The sequence below is a fragment of the Catharus ustulatus genome, chromosome 21 (genome assembly GCF_009819885.2).
Source record: "Catharus ustulatus isolate bCatUst1 chromosome 21, bCatUst1.pri.v2, whole genome shotgun sequence".
NCBI lineage: Eukaryota > Metazoa > Chordata > Aves > Passeriformes > Turdidae > Catharus > Catharus ustulatus.
Window position 1 is genome coordinate 6754536 of NC_046241.1, and position 17054 is coordinate 6771589.

The window sequence follows — 17054 nt, forward strand, 5'->3', positions numbered from 1 at the left end:
AACTATCACTGAGACACCAAACCTTCCCCCCTTTCCAGGGCTGAAAAGACTATAGGAATTAAAGTGCAGACTGCAGTTCTTAAGTTTGGATTTTTTTCTCTAAATTTTCAGCTATGACAGAACCAAAGGTAACAATTCTGAGTTAAGGGGAGAAAGAACTGTTGAGTATAAGAGCCCCTCTAGCAGTGTTCCTTTCTGTGCCTTTGTGCATTAGTGCAAGTACCAAAATTATCTTTATAAAAATGGTCATTTCTGATCACTGTTCATTTATTTATTAGCCAAACTAACACACCCACAACCAACACAACCAAACCCTGCTTTTAGAAAATCAGCAAATATGAAAAAGTTCCTCTTAATAACATTTCCCTCCCACCCTCATTCTCAAAATTACACTGTAAGTCCAGACTCAAGAACAGTATCACAAGGACATTTTCAAAGGTCCAACCAGCACTTCATTGCAGATTTTTTTCCCAGACAGACACTTCATGCTGCTGCAGTATCACTTATCTGGGGTAAACTACAGAAACTGGGATATCACTGTTTGTATTTCTTGTCTGCTCTTTTTAGAAAGCCAGACATTCTTGAAGCTGCTGGAGTGCAAGGCAAGTGCTCTGACCCTGTCTGAGGGTACAACATGTCCAGGCAGCTGCTTGTGCCAGCAGGAGGAGGGTCCTGCAATTCCCAGTTTCCCCCTTGCTGACCTCAAGCAGCCATCTCTGGAAGTGGACGGATTCTGCCCAGCAGAATTTGCAACCAGCAGTACAGAAATGCACTAAAAGACACTGACTAGGTCAGGTTTGTTTCCATGAGCAACTCAATCCAGTTGGAGCTCACACATTCAGTAACTGTGGTAAAGCACACTGGGTACAAAAAATATTCATACAGTGTAGCAAGATTCAGGAGCTTGGAAAGGAATAAATTAGGAATCACTAATTAGGAATTAGAACCACTAAACTTCTTGGGCCTGTCCCCTGGTGAACTGCAAGTTCCCATTTATCCCACACAGTCTCTGTCTCACCCCTATCTCAAGGGAGAGGCCTCTACAGGTCAGTCCCTCTGACCCCACAGGCCAGGAGGAAGCTGGCCAGCAGCAGAGCATGGCCACAACTCAAGGTGGAAAAGAGTAAGAGCTTGTTAAAATTAACAGCATCTGAGCTAGTCTTGGATAGAGTGAAAAACACCCAAGAGGCAGATGATCTTCCTGCTACAGATGACCATCAACAGGGAAATGGGGTATCTTGCTAGTGGCCTGATAGTGCTTAATTTTCAGGGGAATCTTCAGCATTAGATCTCATTTTGAAAATTAAAAAAAAGGCAAGTAGCACTGCCTTTAACCAGTTCATCAAGTAACAACTCCAGACATCTCAGGGAGAACAGGGAGGGCTTTGGAGGGAAGAAGGATGGATGGCCAACCCCTTCCTCTCTGTCAGATTGCCACCAGATCCCCTCCGCTGCTAGGACGACTTAAGGGGCACTTCACCAACCATTCCGTGGCTGTCCTTTCCCAAAGTTGTCTTCAGTGTTGGTGTGGACCAGCGGCAAACCCTGGGGCCGTGCGGGTTAGTGCGGGCGGCTGCTGGACTCGAGGTGGGAGCGCTTCCCGGCCGCCAGGACGCCGCTCTCCGCCTGCTCCGGGAACGGCCTCTTGTACGTCCGGCCGTGCCCGTTCAGCGCCCCGCGCTGCCACTTGCAGATGTCACCGTTCAGGATGTCCTGGATGTGCTGCACGATGAGGTTTATGGCAACTGTGGAGAGGAATGGCCAATACAGGACATGAAGGCTCTCCTGGCTATCTAGAAAATGTGGAGCGTCCAGCCCTGCTCAACTCAAGTTTTAACAAGCCCTTAAATTCAAGTCTGCCTGCAGTCTGCAGTGAGGTCAGACCTCAACAGGTCACTTTTCCAGCCCTCCACAAGCTCCCTCCCCTTCCTCAGGAGCAGGCACAAGGCAGCAGTGTGCTCCCACTCTCTTCCCAACCCCAAAGGTGTCTCCCCAGGGAAATCAGAACCCCTTTTACCCATGTTGTCAACTCCTCGGGGGATGATCACATCTGCATACTTCTTTGTCTGCAAAACACAAACAGTGGTGGAGGAGATTAATGGGAAAAATCAGCCTCACTCCAGGAAGAAGCAACCAAAGGCCAGAAAACTGGGCAAAGATGGAAGGTGCTGGTGCTCCAGGGCTGTAAGCTAAAGCTCTCTCTTATGGCAACAACCTAAATGAATTACAATATCACACTGGTAAATGTTCACTGGATTTAAGCCCAGGGATTCTTCTTACTGTCCCTGTGCAGAGAATCACCAGGTGAAAGCAGCAGGTCACGTGTAGAGTCCTTTGCTTTTACCCATCTGAGCTGCCTTCAAACACTGCCCACTTCAGGGAAGGTCTGTTTGCCAAGAGCTGGTTTTAATCAGCATTTCGCAAGCTATTGCTAAATCTCTGCTGAGAGCCAAGGTATCCAATGTGCATGTGAAATTCCTGCCTGCCTCTGATAACATTTTACTGATCTTTGCCGCCATAGCACTCCTGCTTTTTTTTTCCCCCTCACAGTTGGAAAAAAGTTGGCAAATTCAGCATTTCAAGGAGTAGTTTTAGAATCCCAGAATTCCTTTGATCTAGAGCAAGAGGCGCTTGAATTAGCCTTTTACAACTTATTCAATCCACATACTGGATTTTGTTCTCATAGGGTTTTTTTAATTTTACAAATGAATTTGATTATGTGAGCACCTAACTGGCCTCACACTACATGGTGTAGTAAGCAGAGCTAGAATGATCTGCCCCAGGTTTTCACCAGTGTTCCCTCTGAGAAAGACTGTTGGAAACCAAGCTTTTCTTTCTTCCTACAAGACTTAAGAATAAACTGAGAGTGGGAGTGTTTCATTCAGACAGACCCATACTTAAATAGCCCCAGCAGCCAGCAGTGAGAAAACGTGCTTGAGGCATTTCCATGGTACCTCACCAGCACAAGGGACCATTTCAGTTCCTTAACAACCACCTCAAAATGGCTGAGGACGAGGGGAGAGCGTGGGATTTGGGAAACACAAATACCAAAAGCCACCATTGCTGCACCTACAGCAGTTAATTCCCAGCCAACCCTGCTTGTCCAACCCTCTCCAAAGACCCCACAAATGAAATGAATGAAAGGCTTCATACCGGCAAGCAGAACTCCTCAAAGGCAGGTTTGACAAACGTGGTGTACTGGGTCAGGATCTGCTCCAGGTCCCTCCCACGTTTCATATCTCGCAGAACTGGGATGGGGAGATAAAAGCCCTGAGTGCTGTGCCATGGTGGGGATGGATAAGGAGCAGGGGCAGAGCAGGGCTTCACCTCTGCGCGACAGCCGCACGTCAGAGTCCGTGTCCACAAAGAGACGCAGGTGGAACATGTCCCGAATGTCCTGGTTGTAGAAAACCAGGATCCCCTCAAAGAGAACCACGTCAGCAGGATACACCACCGTGGTCTCTGCCAGCCTGCCAGGAGAGAGCACCCAGAGCACACTGTTAAACAGGCCTTGTGCCACAAGTGATCCATCCCCAGGCTGGGACAGCCCCGCACAGCCAGCACTCGGGACAGAGCAGAGCCCACCTCGAATGTGTCACGAAGTCGTACGTTGGTACCTCAACCGTTTTACCCTCAACAATGTTCTTCAGGGTTGAATGCATCAAATCGTTATCGAAGGCATCTGCGAGAGGAAAGTTCAAAGAGAAGGATTTTCAGATGTTGTTGTATCAAATGTTCTGCTCAGATTTTTCCAGACCCAAAGGAAAAACCCTCTGCCCAGTACTGCACCAGGAAAAAAGGAACTTGCAGCTCATTCTTTCCTACACAACCTTATCTGCCCAAGTGACAATGGCTGTGTTTGGTTTCAGAGATAAGGAAAAGACGGTTTGCCGTTTATATGCAACAGCACAAATTAAGAGCTCAAAAGTGAAGCCGGTCATTGTATAATTTTATCAACCCACTTAGTAATTGTGTAATTTTGTGCAACTTTGTTCATCCGTTAGTCCAGAGACAATTGGAAAACCCCAGGCATCTTTTATGGTTCCCATTACTCACCCTACAGGCACCAGACTTCAGCCAAGGGCAGCTCCCTGCCCTGCCTACAATCCACAGCATTCCCCCGGGCAAGGGGAGCAGCTGTTTGCGTGGACAAGAAGTAACAGGAAAGGATTTGGGGAGTGATGAGGTTCATTAAGGAGCCTCTCACGAGCAGGAAGAGGAGCACGGAGCAGGCTGGGATGCTCTGCACCTCTGCACGCTGCAGACGGGCCGTCAGTAACAACGGGCACAGGGAAGGACAGATGGATGTTTTGCTGGGGGAAAGCACACTTCTGTTCTCCAACACTTCCCCTTTCCTACAGGTGCTTCCCGTAAGCCCCAGCTGCGCTGCAGGCACCGAGCGAGCGCTGCTGGGCCGGGCGGAGAGCGGCTCACCCGGGTGGTCGAAGTTGTACTGGCCCTTGAGCGCCTTGGCCTGCTGCTCGGCCGTCAGCACCTTGTAGAAGCTGTCCTGGCTGAGGATCAGCACCTTGCGCTGCCGCTGCTCCACCTCGTTCTGCCCCAGCAGCTCCATGATCTTCTCGCACACTGTGGACTGAGCGGGACGGGGGCTCAGGCGGGGCAGCGGGACCCCGACCCTTCCCGCGGAGCCCGGCCCGGCCCGGCCCGGCCCTCAGCCCGAGCGCTCCCCGCTGCCGGGGCGAGGGGGCGAGCCCGGGGCCGCACCGGCGGTGCCCCCGCGCCGGGCCGGGGGTGAGCCCGGCACGGCCCCGACACGGCCCCGGCACGGCCCCGGCACGGCCCCGGCACGGCGGGCTCACCTTGCCGCTGGCGGTGCCGCCGCTGACGCCGATGAGGAAAGGCTTGGGGTGCGGCCGGTCCGCGTCCGGGCCCCCGGCGGACGCCATGGCGGGATGGACGGCGGGGGGCGGGGCCGGGGGTGGAGCCTGCGGAGGGGCGGGGCCTGGGAGGGGCGGGGCGTGAAAGGGGCGGGGTCACGTGAGCTGAGATCGGGCCGGTGTCAGCGGGGCCGGAGCGTCGGCACGGACAGATGGACACACGGACAGATGGACACACGGACAGATGGGCACACGGACAGATGGGCACACGGACAGATGGACAGACGGACACACGGACAGATGGACACACGGACAGATGGACAGATGGACACGCGGACAGATGGACACACGGACACACGGACAGATGGACACACGGACAGATGGACACGCAGACAGATGGACACACGGACAGATGGACACACGGACAGATGGACAGATGGACACACGGACAGATGGACACGCGGACAGATGGACACACGGACACACGGACAGATGGACACACGGACACGCGGACAGATGGATACACGGACAGACGGACAGATGGACACACGGACAGACGGACACACGGACACACGGACACACGGACACGCGGACAGATGGATACACAGAGGGATGGACAGACGGACGCTGCACGGCTGTGCCTTAGTACAGACAACGCTGTCTTAGCCAGGCCCGTGTGTGAGCGTGTGTGAGCACACGGCTGTCCCTGGTGTGTGACACCTGTTCCCGTGTGTTTCACACCTGCAGCCATGTCCATGTTCACGCCTGTTCCCGTGTTTCACACCTGTTCATATGTGTTTCACACCCGCAGCCATGTCCATGTTCACGCCTGTTCCCGTGCGTGCTCTGCCTCCGTTCCCCAGCGCACCCCGGACGCGTGCAGAGCGCGGTACACGGGAGCTGTGAAGAAACACCTGAAGGTACAACACAGACACCATAAATACACCTGTGGGTGAGACACCACACGCGGTGTGTGCACCGATCCTCTTCGTGGGGTGCGATAGAGATATCCACACACACGTGTTAAACATTAATAGCTATAGCTACAATATACAGAATTTTACACACATTTTGCCTATAAATAGAGCCAGAACACACACCACATTCTACGCGTGAATATAACATTCTAAAATAAAACCTAATCATTTATTTAAACACATTGCTATGAAGCTCTGACTGCCCCGCGCCCAGCCCCGGCTCGGTGGGCCGCCATGGACCCGGCCCCGCTGGCCACCCCGGTTTTTCCCCGCGATGGGGCCGCAGCCCCGGTGCTGGGGCCGGGGCGGTGCCGCCCGCGGGGCCCGGGCAAACAGCGGGTCAATCATTAACCGGCCCGGGGCTCTCCCGCCGCCACGCGGGGCCTCGCGGGGCTCGGGGGCCGCGGCGGGGCCGGAGCGGGGCCGGGCCCCGAGCGGCGGCGGTTTGCACCGGCGGGTGAGCGGGGCCGGGCATGGGCAGGGGGGCTCGGGGAGGCCGCGGCCGGGACGCGAGGGCAGCCCCATCCCAGCCCCAAGCCGGGGCGACCGCTCGGGCGGGTGTGCCGGCAATGTCCCGGCCCGTCGGAACCTCGGTGTCCCCGCAGGAGTCTCCGCGGATGGACGGTGACCCCAGGGCCGCGCAGGGCCCCGCGGCGCGGGGAGCGGAGCAGGGCGATGGCGGCGGGGCGGCCGGGGGGCTGCCCACCCCCGGCACCGCCAGCGAGCCCCCCGCGGGACACCGGGACCGGCCCGTGGAGGTGTCGGTGGTCACCAACTCGGCCTTCGAGGGGGCTCCTCCACCCTACTCGCCCCCGGACCCCAAGAGCTTCCACCTCCTGTACCCGCCCTACTCAGCCGGCTTCTCGCAGCAAGGACCTCACATTTACCAGCCGGGGCCGGGACCGCGGCCCTTCCCAGCCCCGGGCTTCCCACCCGGGCCCATGCCCTACCCCACGGTACGTATCCCCCCCATGTGGGGGTCAGCCTTTATCGCCCCTCCTGGGTCTGTGGGGTTCCGTGCACAGCACAGCCGGGAGGGGAGCACAGGGAGCACACCTTGGAAGGGAGCACAGACGGGAGGGGAGCACAGATCAGGAGGGGAGCACACCTTGGAGGGGTGCACAGCCGGGAGGGGAGCACAGCCGGGAGGGGAGCACAGCCTGGAGGGGTGCACAGGGAGCATACCCTGGAGGGGAGCACAGCCGGGAGAGGAGCACAGATCAGGAGGGGAGCACAGGTCAGGAGGGGAGCACAGGTCAGGAGGGGAGCACACCTTGGAGGGGAGCACAGGGAGCACACCCTGGAGGGCAGCACACCCAGGCTCTCGCAGCTCTCACCCCTCCTGTGCCGCAGTACAACCCGCAGCCTGGCCCGGCGCCGTTCCCCGCCGGCCGCCGGCAGCAGCTGCCCAAGGACTACATGGTGGAGTCAATGCTGGTGACCGTGTTCTGCTGCCTGCTGACCGGGGTCATAGCCCTCGTTTACTCCTACGAGGTAAGGAAGGACTCACCCGGCGGCCTCAAGCCCCTCCTGGTGCTGCGGGTCCCCTCTAACCCTGCCCTTCTCCCCGTGCGCCAGACCCGGGCTGCGCTCGCCCGTGGGGACGTGGCCCAGGCGTACGTGGCATCCAGAAAGGCCCATTCACTGGTCCTCCTCAGCCTCCTCTTCGGGCTGTTCGCCTCCACCACCTGGATCATCTACGTCCTGGTGTCCCTGCACCTGTGACAAAGAGCCCCAGGGACTGGTGTGCCAAGAACTTGTGGCTCGCCTCCTGGAGCGGGGGCACGGGCAGGTGAAGTTGCCACAGCCTTGGTGCAATGGGGTGACACGGAGTTATTGGGGCTGGAGCTGCTCCGGAGCCTTGAGCCCTGCGAGCCCCGGGCAGGGCAGGAGGAGCCCGGGGCAGGGAGAGGCCGGGGCCGCGTCCTGCTGGATCCAGCTTGGGCAGGGAGCTGGGGGGGATCCATGGATCCATGGGCGGGATCGGGCTCTGCTGCAGGATGCTGAATCCCAAAGCTGTGGGCTCTCACTCGGAGCTGCCAGTGGGCCTCTGGTGCAGAGGGATTGGGGGTGGAGACGGAGCAGAAGGAGCAGGTGTGTGGGAAGCTCTCAGTGGTCATTAATGGTGTGAGAAATGCAAACCCCTGTATGCAGTTCTGCAGTAATTCTGCACACACACACACTGTATTTTCACCTTCTTGCTGCCTCCAGACTGAAATAAAACACAGCTGTAGCCAAAACTTCTGTTTTCTCTGCACACCAAGGACCTACAGCTCCCCTTGCCATGGCCTTTGTCCACCACAGAATTCAGGGTAAGTTCTGCAACAGCTGAAATCAGGGTTTTCCCAAGAAAGGTGGGCACCAGGCTTCCAGCCCATGCAGGACCCCAGGGAAGGGGAATCTCCACATGGCCCTGGGCCTGGGGGTGCCCCTGGCCGAGCTGTTTGGGGGACACTGAGGGGACACAGACCCCTCCTGCTGTGGGACACAGCCCCACATTCCAGCCCTGGCACAGGGGGCACGTGCTCCGTCAGTGTCTGGGCACTCTCCTCCTGAGCTGGCCCGTGACAATTATTTCCAGAGGAATTTTGAATCCAGTCCAGGACTGAAATAGCAGCGTGGAGCAGCTTGGCCACTGTGGGGGTTTATTTATAGCCCTGGGCTGCCGGCACACGGCCACTGCACGGGCTGGGCACACGCCGGGGGCTGGGCAGCCAGAACCCCTGACACGGGGGACACTGGTGCCCAGAGAAGGTGACAGGAGTGGATTTCCCCTCCCAAGTGTCTGGCTTGTATTGGTGCAAAGAAAGAGGGAAGAAATTTATAGTGAAAAAATGAAGGGAAAAAGAGGAAAACCACGGGGGCACATGAGAAAACACGAGGCCAGACCAGCGCCAGAGGTGGATTCGATTGTCACTTTAATCCACAGACTGTGCATGCACTGTAAACAGGATCATCAGGCAGGTTTGTTATTGGTGTTTTATTTGTCTTTAATATAAAAGTTACAGGTCTGAAATGTTTGCAGGAAGATGCCGCCATGGGGGTTAGTGGTAAATCTATAATACAAGAAACTGCTCGGGGGAGAGGCTGGGAGCAGGGCAGGGGGCTGGTGACGGGGACATCGCTTCTCCCCACTCCCTGCCCCGGCTGGAGGGGACTCAGACTCTTCCCTCTCCCCAAAAAGAGGTGATGGCCTTGAGGATGCTGCCTGCAAGATGGGAACACACCCATGGCCAGTCTTGCACAAGGATGGTCTGGGTTTCTGCTCCCCAGGGACTGCTCCTGGAGAAGGGAGGGGGTCTCTGGTCAGCAAACCTGAAGCTGCTCCAGGCGAGGGGACCCTCCTGTAGGGTCCCTCCAGCCCTGTGAGCCAGGAGCTGTGGCTGGGACACTGCTCAGCTGGGGATGACAGCAGAGGAAGGGGTGAAGGGGGAGGAAGCTGGGGGGCCCCATCCCACTGGACGAGGTGCTGTGGCCACTCAGACCTGCCATCCCCACGCCATGGGCTGAGCCTCTGGCTCTGGGGGCTGGCAGAGGGCAGAGACTGAGACCTCCTTTGGTGCTAACTGGGCTCGTGGGTTCAAGTGCAGAGGAGGACCTGGACATGGCTCCCACTGGTGGGGATCACAGAATCACAGGATACGCTGGATCGAGTCCCACTCCTGGCCCTGCACAGGACAACCCAAAAATCCCACCGTGTGAGAGCACTGTCCAAATGCTTCTTGAACTCAGACAGGCTTGGTGCTGTGACCACTGCCCTGGGGAGCCTGTTCACAGTGCCCATCACCCTCTGGGGGAAGAACTTTTTCCTGATTTCCAACCTAAACCTCTCCTGACACAGCTCCAGCTGTCCCCTGGGTCCTGTCACTGCTCACAAGTGAAGAGATCTGCACCTGTGTGTCCCCTCAGTCTCCTCCAGGCTGAACAAACCAAGTGCCCTCAGCTGCTCCTCCAGACCCTTCCCCATCCTTATGTCTCCTTTGGACACTCACTAATAGCTTCTTATATTGTGGTGCCCAAATTTAGTGTTGTCAACAAAGTTCCTTAGCATCCCTTCAGTCCTGTGTCCAGGTTGTTAATGAAGATGTTGAAGGGCACAGGGCCAGGGCTGGAGCCCTGTGGAACCCCAGCCACTGCCATTTTTGGGGTGTCCTGTGTGCCCATGAGCCCCTCACACAACACTGTCACTCAGCTGGATGAAGACAAGCTGCCCCCTCCTGTCCCTCTGAGCCCCCAGGGCCGTGACTCCAGAGCTGCCACCACACTCAGCCCTCCCAGCACAGCCTGGCCACTGCACCCAGGGGTGCTCAGAGCCCTCAGGGTGAAGCCCACACCACATCCTGGTACATTCATCGCCCTTTTCACCACCTCGCCATGCTGGGCTTTTAAAAGATCTTATTTACAAAGAAAACATGGACATTACTTCCTGGGAAGCCTCTGGGGATTGCAAAGCCTTGGCTGGACAGAACTCACAGCTCCAATGCCCTCAGTGCCATGAAAATAAACCACTTTTGGCTCGTTCACTGTGGTTCTGCATGAAAGATTCCTGCTCCTCCTGCTGCACACAGCTGTGTTGGACCCCACAGTGCCCTCCCCCAGAAGATGCCCTCGAGGGCAGGGGGTCTCTCTGTGTGTGAGTCTCATGGCAGAGTCTTCAGGAAAATAACCAAGTTGGGTAAAACCCCGGGCTGTCCCTCCCTCCTGAGAGCCAGGCAGAGCTGGCCAAGGCTTTGCAATCTGTTTGGAGAAGGAAAGGAGTGCAGCTCTGATTCACCCAGAACAAACAGAGGCTTTAGCAGGCACAGAGCTGCTATTGAGAAATAAGTTAAGGATGCTCTGTGAAACTCCACGTCTGTATTCCTTGGGAGCTGCTGCCCTAAACCTGCAGGATTTTGTCAGAACCCTGTAAAAACCTGTGACCATGTGACAGGGAATTGAGGAGGGTCTTGCAAGGCTGCAGGGCACACTCACACCCACAACCCAACTGCAAACCACTGGAGCAGGACAGAGAGGAGGGATGTGAATTGGCCTGGCTGGGACTCTGCTGGGGGGGACACCAGGGGGGACAGAGGGGCTGAATAAGGCACACTGAACAGATTGGGGTTAACACTGTGTTTGTGGGAAATGACACCCCTGCCTCACCCTTCCATGCTGGCACCAGCACAGAGGGGCTGGGGACAGGGACCTGCTGGGGGTCCTGCCAAACACGGCTCTCAAAGCACAGCACTGGGGGTCCCAACGGGGACCTCTGGAGAAAAACATTTGGCAACGGAGAGAGGAGTGGTGGGGAGGACAGGGTGGCTCAGCTGGGCACAGGGTTCCTTCCTGGTTCCCACTTCCAGCCCAGAAATGGCTCCTTCATGAGGCTCCTGCCCCTGCTCTGCAGCCAGTGCCCACCCGGCCGCCCGAGCCTCCTTTATCCAGCACTTGGAACAACATTGTCACTGGTTGTGGATTTTTTACAGACTGGTTTGCGCTTTTTTTTTTTTTTCCTATAAATTCATCGGTATTCAGACATGCATCAAAAATCCCCAGGGGGTTCTAAACACTAGGTATGTACAGTCTGTATCCTACAGCATTTCCTGTGCAAAAGCTAAGTACCATCGCTAAGAGACACGGGGTCACAGGCAGGTGACCCCCAGTACCTGGGCAGTCCACGGTTCCAGGTTCAGAGGGATTTACTGTTGCTTAAATAACGAGATCTGAGAGGAGGAGGGGGTGTGATGGCTGGAGATGGCGGGTCCCTGCCCACATTTTCAGTGCCTCTTCCTATGACCGGTGCCTTCCTCCCGTGAAGAAGGCGCCAGAGATCTGGGGTGAGCCGAGACCCCTGTAAACACAAGCAGCTCTCTGAAAGCAGAGCTCCTCTGGCAGGCAGCGGGAGACGCTTCCATCCTCACACCTTGGGAAGGGGAGACTCCAACCCTTGGCTTCCACGGCTGCTGCTGCCCGACGCCGCTCCGGAGATGAGTCAGTGATGCTGAGCTCCTGCTGCCCCTGCTCTGAGGATGGAAAGAGAGCCAGGGCACACCTGGATGCAAGGGGCCAGCAAACCAGCGACACGCTTGCGTGGGACACTCCTTCCACACAGCTCTGTCCCCGGGGTTAAAGCTGGTTGATGGCACGGAGGGACGGGAGGAGGAGGAGGGCGAGTGCAGCGAGCACCGGCCGATCTCTGCCCTCGGCGGCTGCGCCGGCGCCTCCGCGCCCGGCATCGCCACCCCCAGGGCTGGCTGCCAGCTGGGAGGGAGGGTGTGTCATCCAGTGACAGGTACAAACATTGAACTCCAGTCTCATAGCTGCCCTCGGCGCCTCTGCGGAGCGATTCTCCTCGCACGACCCCTCCTCCTAGGTTTTCTCTTCCCGATCTGTTTTCCGCCTCGTGATGTTCCGAGGTTTGATTTTCAGGGACAGTTCCCACAGGGCCTCCTCAGCCAGGTGGTCGCTGAAGTCGTTGAAGAATGACACGATGTCGTCGTTCCTTTTGATGTCATAATGTCTGGAAGAGCACAGAGGAGCTGCAGTGAAACAAGGGCTACCTGGGGTCCTCTCCTGGCTTTGGCCACCCTGTCTGCTCTGAGGACATCCAGCTCAGCACTCATGACAGGGGTGTCACACCACAAAGGGGAAAAACCCATCACTGAATTAAGGGGAAAAAGGAACTTATCACACAGAAATCAGCAGCTAGATCTGCTGCTTCTGCTGCAAGACAGCACTGAAGAAAACCCTGAATATCCCAGAGAACACAGGAACAAGCAATGGCAAAACCTGAAAGCAAAACCTGTCTGCATCTCAAAACTAGTATCAGAAAAATGTCCTCAACAAGTTTTATCTAACCTAGAGAGACTGATGAGAGCCCTGCTGCTCCCAGCTCTTCTTCCCTTCCATCCCCCTTCCCTTCAGGCTCCCTTCTCCTTGCACAGGGCCTTCCTGCCCCAATCCCACCGTGCTGCCCCAAAGCCACCTCTGCTCCCTTCTGCTGCACTTACACTTGCTGGAAGCACCTCATGCTGTCCAGGATGTTAAACTGCTGCCAGCGTTTGGAAAAGTTCACTTTGCTGTCAATGTAATCAGGGTTTCCCAGATGGACAAAGGTCAGGTCCTGCAGAATCAGGCCTCTGAAAGAGGGAAAGGGGCAGCAGGGAGTAGGGAAAAGACACAGAGGTTAGCCACACAGGGCAGCCCAACAAAACCCAACAGCTCCCACTGCCACCAGAATGGCAGCCTTATCCAGAGGGAAACACTCCCCAGCAGCAAATCCAAAGGTGTTTAGATGCCAACACCCCCAGCTGGCCACCCTGCCCCACACAAATTGCTCCAGAGAGGGCCCGTGGGCTGATGTGGCTATGGCTAAGGACTAGGGCTGAGCTCAGCAGCAGCTGCTGAGAGATCCTTGCAGGAGCCATTTCAATGTGCAGAGGAAGGAACTGGGCACTCACAGGTAGGGGATGCAGGGGGGCTCCACATCAGCCAGGGCTGCTCGGTAGGCGCGGAAGGACGAGGAGCTGTCGATCAGGGTGCAGTACTCAGCCAGGCCCTGCAGGACACAAATCCCCAAATCCCCTGGTGATACCCCTGCTGCAAACCCAGCTTCTTTGTCAGCTGCCCCCAGAGAGCCACCCAGAGCAGGAGTTAATGCCATCCTGCAAACACCTCCAGGTGATCTACTCTGCCTGACCCTGGGGTGTTCACGTGGACATTGCTGCCTTCAGCCTTGCCAAGCCTTGGGCTGCAGCAGCAGGAGGAGGAGGCTGTTCTCCCCTGTGACTGTGCTGGCACTCCTGCAGCTGTCAGAATGCCCAGCCACACTGAAGGCTTCCAGCACTGTGGCATTTTACCCACTGGAGAGGAATTATCCACCATCCCTCCACCCTGTGACACTGCTGAGATGTAAAACCACTCAGCTGTTTCATACATAACCATGCTTATCCTTCCCCAGAGATCACAGGCTTCACTGCTCCTCACCTCTGAGGTTTGCTTCTGCCACTCCAGCCTTCGGATGGGTGCAGAATCCAGTGCAGAAAGAATGGCCAGATAGGAATTAAAATTATTCAGCTTTCGTAAGTGCTGTGAAGAGGGTGAATATTCCAGTTACTCAAGAGCTCTGAAAAGCCTTCCAGCATCAAACAGCTCTACCAAGTAAAGGGCCCCACTCCCCTGCTGCTTAAAGGAGCAGTGTGTGTGATTCACAGGGAAAAAAAAGCTGGTACCTTCATAATCTTTATAAATTTAAGGAGCAGCCTCTCTCGGTCCTGGGCTTTCTCCTGTAGCATAATTATTGAACGGACCCTGAAAGAAGGGACAGAATAAAAGATAAACCTACTTAAGCAGAGATTAGATTTCCTCTTGTTTCATTAACAAAACTGATCACTAATAGGATGGACCAACACTAAAATATTCACAATACCTCCAACTTAAATAGAGCACTCTAATCCACAGCAAAGACAGGGTAATTTCACAGAGTGCAGTTATTTGCAAGGGGAATATTTGTTTGAAGAGCTCAGTGATACCAATAATTAATTTCCTCTGGATTACAAAGCCCTCCCTAACCCTCCTGGTTTTATTTCTGCTGTGCTCTGGGGTCTTAGATGAGTGCTCTGCATCTACTTCCTGGCCAAAAATATACATTATCCCACTTGTAACAAAGGAACCCAAGTCTGTGAGGAATATTTGGAATATTTGCAAGGCACTGGAGGTTAAGCACAGTTCAGTGCCATGCTGTTCTGAGCTCCTTACCAGTAGGACATGTTATTAAAGTGCTCTGTGAACTGTGTCAGGTTGGGACTCTTCTCTTCATTTTGTTCCTTTGCCCAAAGCAGAACTTCTGGGATCTGCCAAGGAAAAAGAGGAGAGGGGTGGGAAAACACCACACATTAAAATGGGATTTCCACCCCAAGATTCCCAGAGTGAGCCTTTGCTCACAGCCTCTTGCTGTGATCAGCTGTGTCCTACAGCAGGTGTCTGGGAGAGCTGGCAGGGAATACCAGACATTGCAGAAGGTCCAAACCCTCCCACTGCCCTCAGCCCATCCTTATCTCTGTACCTCGATTTTATAGAAGAGTTCAGCATCCAGCAGGGTCAGCTGCTCGGCTATTTCATGACTGTGGAAATCATGCAGTGTCCCTGGCCTGTGCAAAACAATGAGGAAGTACAAAGGCTCAGAAAACGTGACCTGTTTTCTTATCTTTCTTGTATTTTGGACTGAGGAAGCTCTTGTGCTCCCAGGGAAGGGATGCCCTGGCTCTCACAGGACCCAGATATGGTTGTGTGCACCTCCCCTCACCTGGCTGCCACCCCTCTGGCCGCGAGAGGTTTGATGGAGTTGGCGTAGCTCAGCATTTTCTTCTGATCCACTTTATCCAGGATGTTCTTGCGCAGCACTCTGGCCAGGCTCAGCTCCCCACTGCACACCAGCCTGAACACCAGGTCCATCAGCAGCTTGAGGATTTCCTCTGTCAACTCCACCAGGCTGAGAGGAAGATGGAAAAGGCAGGGAAGGCATCAGAGCTAAGACACTGAGCTCTGGGGTTTGTATCTGTACTGAGTCTCAGTGCTCTTTCCTACAAGAACTGGGTGACTGAATTTCTTCTTCCCAGATCTTCCATTCCCAGAGATTTCCCTCTTACTTTTTATTTTAAAACCACTGACCCAGTTAGGACACACAGGAGGAGGAATCTGTTCTTCCAACACAAGAACTCAGCACTACAGGTGTCTTGCTGGTCAGGGTTGGGGGATTTCTCATTATAGATGGGGCTAAAAAAATACATCTTCCCAGCCAGATTCCTGTGAGTTACTGACCCTACAACCCAAAATGAAGAAGGCAACTCACCAGAGCTCATCCACCACTCGCACCAGCACAAAGAAGGTGTTCTTACTGACTCGCTTCTTGAACGTGTCTGGGAAGTGGCAAAACTTCTCATATGTTGGTTGCAAATTAAAGAATCAACTCAGTGTAGCCAGACCAGCATCAGTGCAATTCCCAACCACCTCCAGGCAGTTCATTCATAAAATCATTGAGTGATTTGGGGTGGAAGGGACCTTAATAATAATCCATTTCCACTCCATGGGCAGGGACACCTTCCACTGTCCCAGGGTGCCCAGAGCTCCATCCAGCCTTGCCTTGAACATTTCCAGGGATGGGGCAGCCACACTGGAACACCACACTGCTCTGTCCTGATGGAAACTGGTGTTCCATTTCCAGGAGATAAGGGACACTGATATGGCTCTAAGATGGCATTAAGCTGACACCAGCTGCTGGTAGCAGTGGGTGTGAGGAAGTACTTACACCTCACAGAACTGAGAGCAGGTGTACCCTGAAATTGTTCTCTCTAAGGTGGAATTTAATGAGCAACACTTCCCTACAGTGATCTCCCCCACTGGTCTGTGACATCTGCTCTCAACAGATCTCAGGTGTCACCTCCACCTTCCTGACTGCCCAATCTGCTGCAAGCAGGAGAGTGACAGGGGTGACAGCACAGGCTGAAAAACCTTCTGCCAGGTGGCTGCAGGGACAGAGGACAAGGTTACCAGTAAGGCAGCACTGGCAGGCCCTGCAGGGATCCCCCAGCCAGGATTGTCACCTGGGCTGAGCTGTGCTGTGTCCTTGGCAGCTGATCCCAGCTCTGCTGCAGATGGCACTGACGAGCTGCAGCAGGACATGGTGACACATGGTGACGTCAGGTCCCTCTGACGTGGTGGCCCTGGGACCCAGACCTGCCCTGCTGGCAGGGAGCAGAGCCACGGGCAGGGAATGGCAGCAGGGTGCTCAGGGAGAGCCCTGCTCCATCCTCTGCCAGGGATGCTCACCTGCACACCAGGGCCCTGCTTCATTGCCAGTCACAAACTCAGTTCAGGACTGGGAGGCCAAGAGCTCAGCATCTTCAGGGCTCAGTTTATTGCAGTAAGAGAGAGAAAATCTTGATGGTTTAATCATCTCTAACATTAAACTACACCTGCCCATGCAATGCCCATGGCCCCTCTGGAAGGCAGAAGGTTCTCTGGTCCCCACTCTACAAACAATATGTCCCAAATAAAAGACCAATTCCCCAGTGACATCCAAACACCCTGAATTGTTCCTCTACCCTGCCAGGACCCTCAGCTCTCAGGTCCAGTATCCACTGTGACTGTGATCCCTGCAGGATTCCCAATGGAGAGAGTGGAGGTGAAGGAATTCCTGCCTGGGACACCACCAGGGCCAGCACATCCCTGACCATGCTTTGACCAAAAAACTTGCCCCCAG

The 17054-nt window shown here is 55.1% G+C and overlaps 3 protein-coding genes across 17 annotated transcripts in view; 1 reads left to right on the plus strand and 2 right to left on the minus strand.

Moving 5' to 3' along the window:
• Positions 1–246: 246 nt before the first annotated feature.
• On the minus strand, positions 247–4931 carry UCK1 (uridine-cytidine kinase 1). Its single transcript, XM_033077580.2, has 7 exons — positions 4821–4931; positions 4435–4594; positions 3586–3682; positions 3328–3470; positions 3154–3248; positions 2018–2066; positions 247–1745 (listed from the first exon to the last, which is right to left on the minus strand). The coding sequence occupies exons 1-7, from the start codon at positions 4905–4907 to the stop codon at positions 1561–1563; spliced, it is 816 nt and encodes a 271-aa protein (XP_032933471.1). The 5' UTR covers positions 4908–4931; the 3' UTR covers positions 247–1560.
• A 1158-nt stretch (positions 4932–6089) lies between these two features.
• PRRT1B (proline rich transmembrane protein 1B) lies at positions 6090–7838 on the plus strand. The gene is made up of 4 exons (XM_033077840.2): positions 6090–6281; positions 6421–6771; positions 7169–7309; positions 7394–7838. The coding sequence occupies exons 1-4, from the start codon at positions 6090–6092 to the stop codon at positions 7538–7540; spliced, it is 831 nt and encodes a 276-aa protein (XP_032933731.2). The 3' UTR covers positions 7541–7838.
• Positions 7839–9708: 1870 nt separating this feature from the next.
• The window catches only part of RAPGEF1 (Rap guanine nucleotide exchange factor 1), an 82237-nt gene continuing 74891 nt past the window's right edge, over positions 9709–17054 (minus strand). For all 15 annotated transcript variants that reach the window (XM_033077447.2, XM_033077446.2, XM_033077448.2 and 12 more), the window contains 9 exons: positions 15645–15737; positions 15099–15284; positions 14859–14943; positions 14552–14646; positions 14026–14104; positions 13781–13882; positions 13255–13352; positions 12805–12933; positions 9709–12314 (listed from right to left, as the gene is read on the minus strand). In XM_033077447.2, coding sequence (XP_032933338.1) covers positions 12164–12314; positions 12805–12933; positions 13255–13352; positions 13781–13882; positions 14026–14104; positions 14552–14646; positions 14859–14943; positions 15099–15284; positions 15645–15737 — 1018 coding nt within the window. In that variant the 3' untranslated portion in view covers positions 9709–12163. The remainder of the gene's footprint in view (positions 12315–12804; positions 12934–13254; positions 13353–13780; positions 13883–14025; positions 14105–14551; positions 14647–14858; positions 14944–15098; positions 15285–15644; positions 15738–17054) is intronic.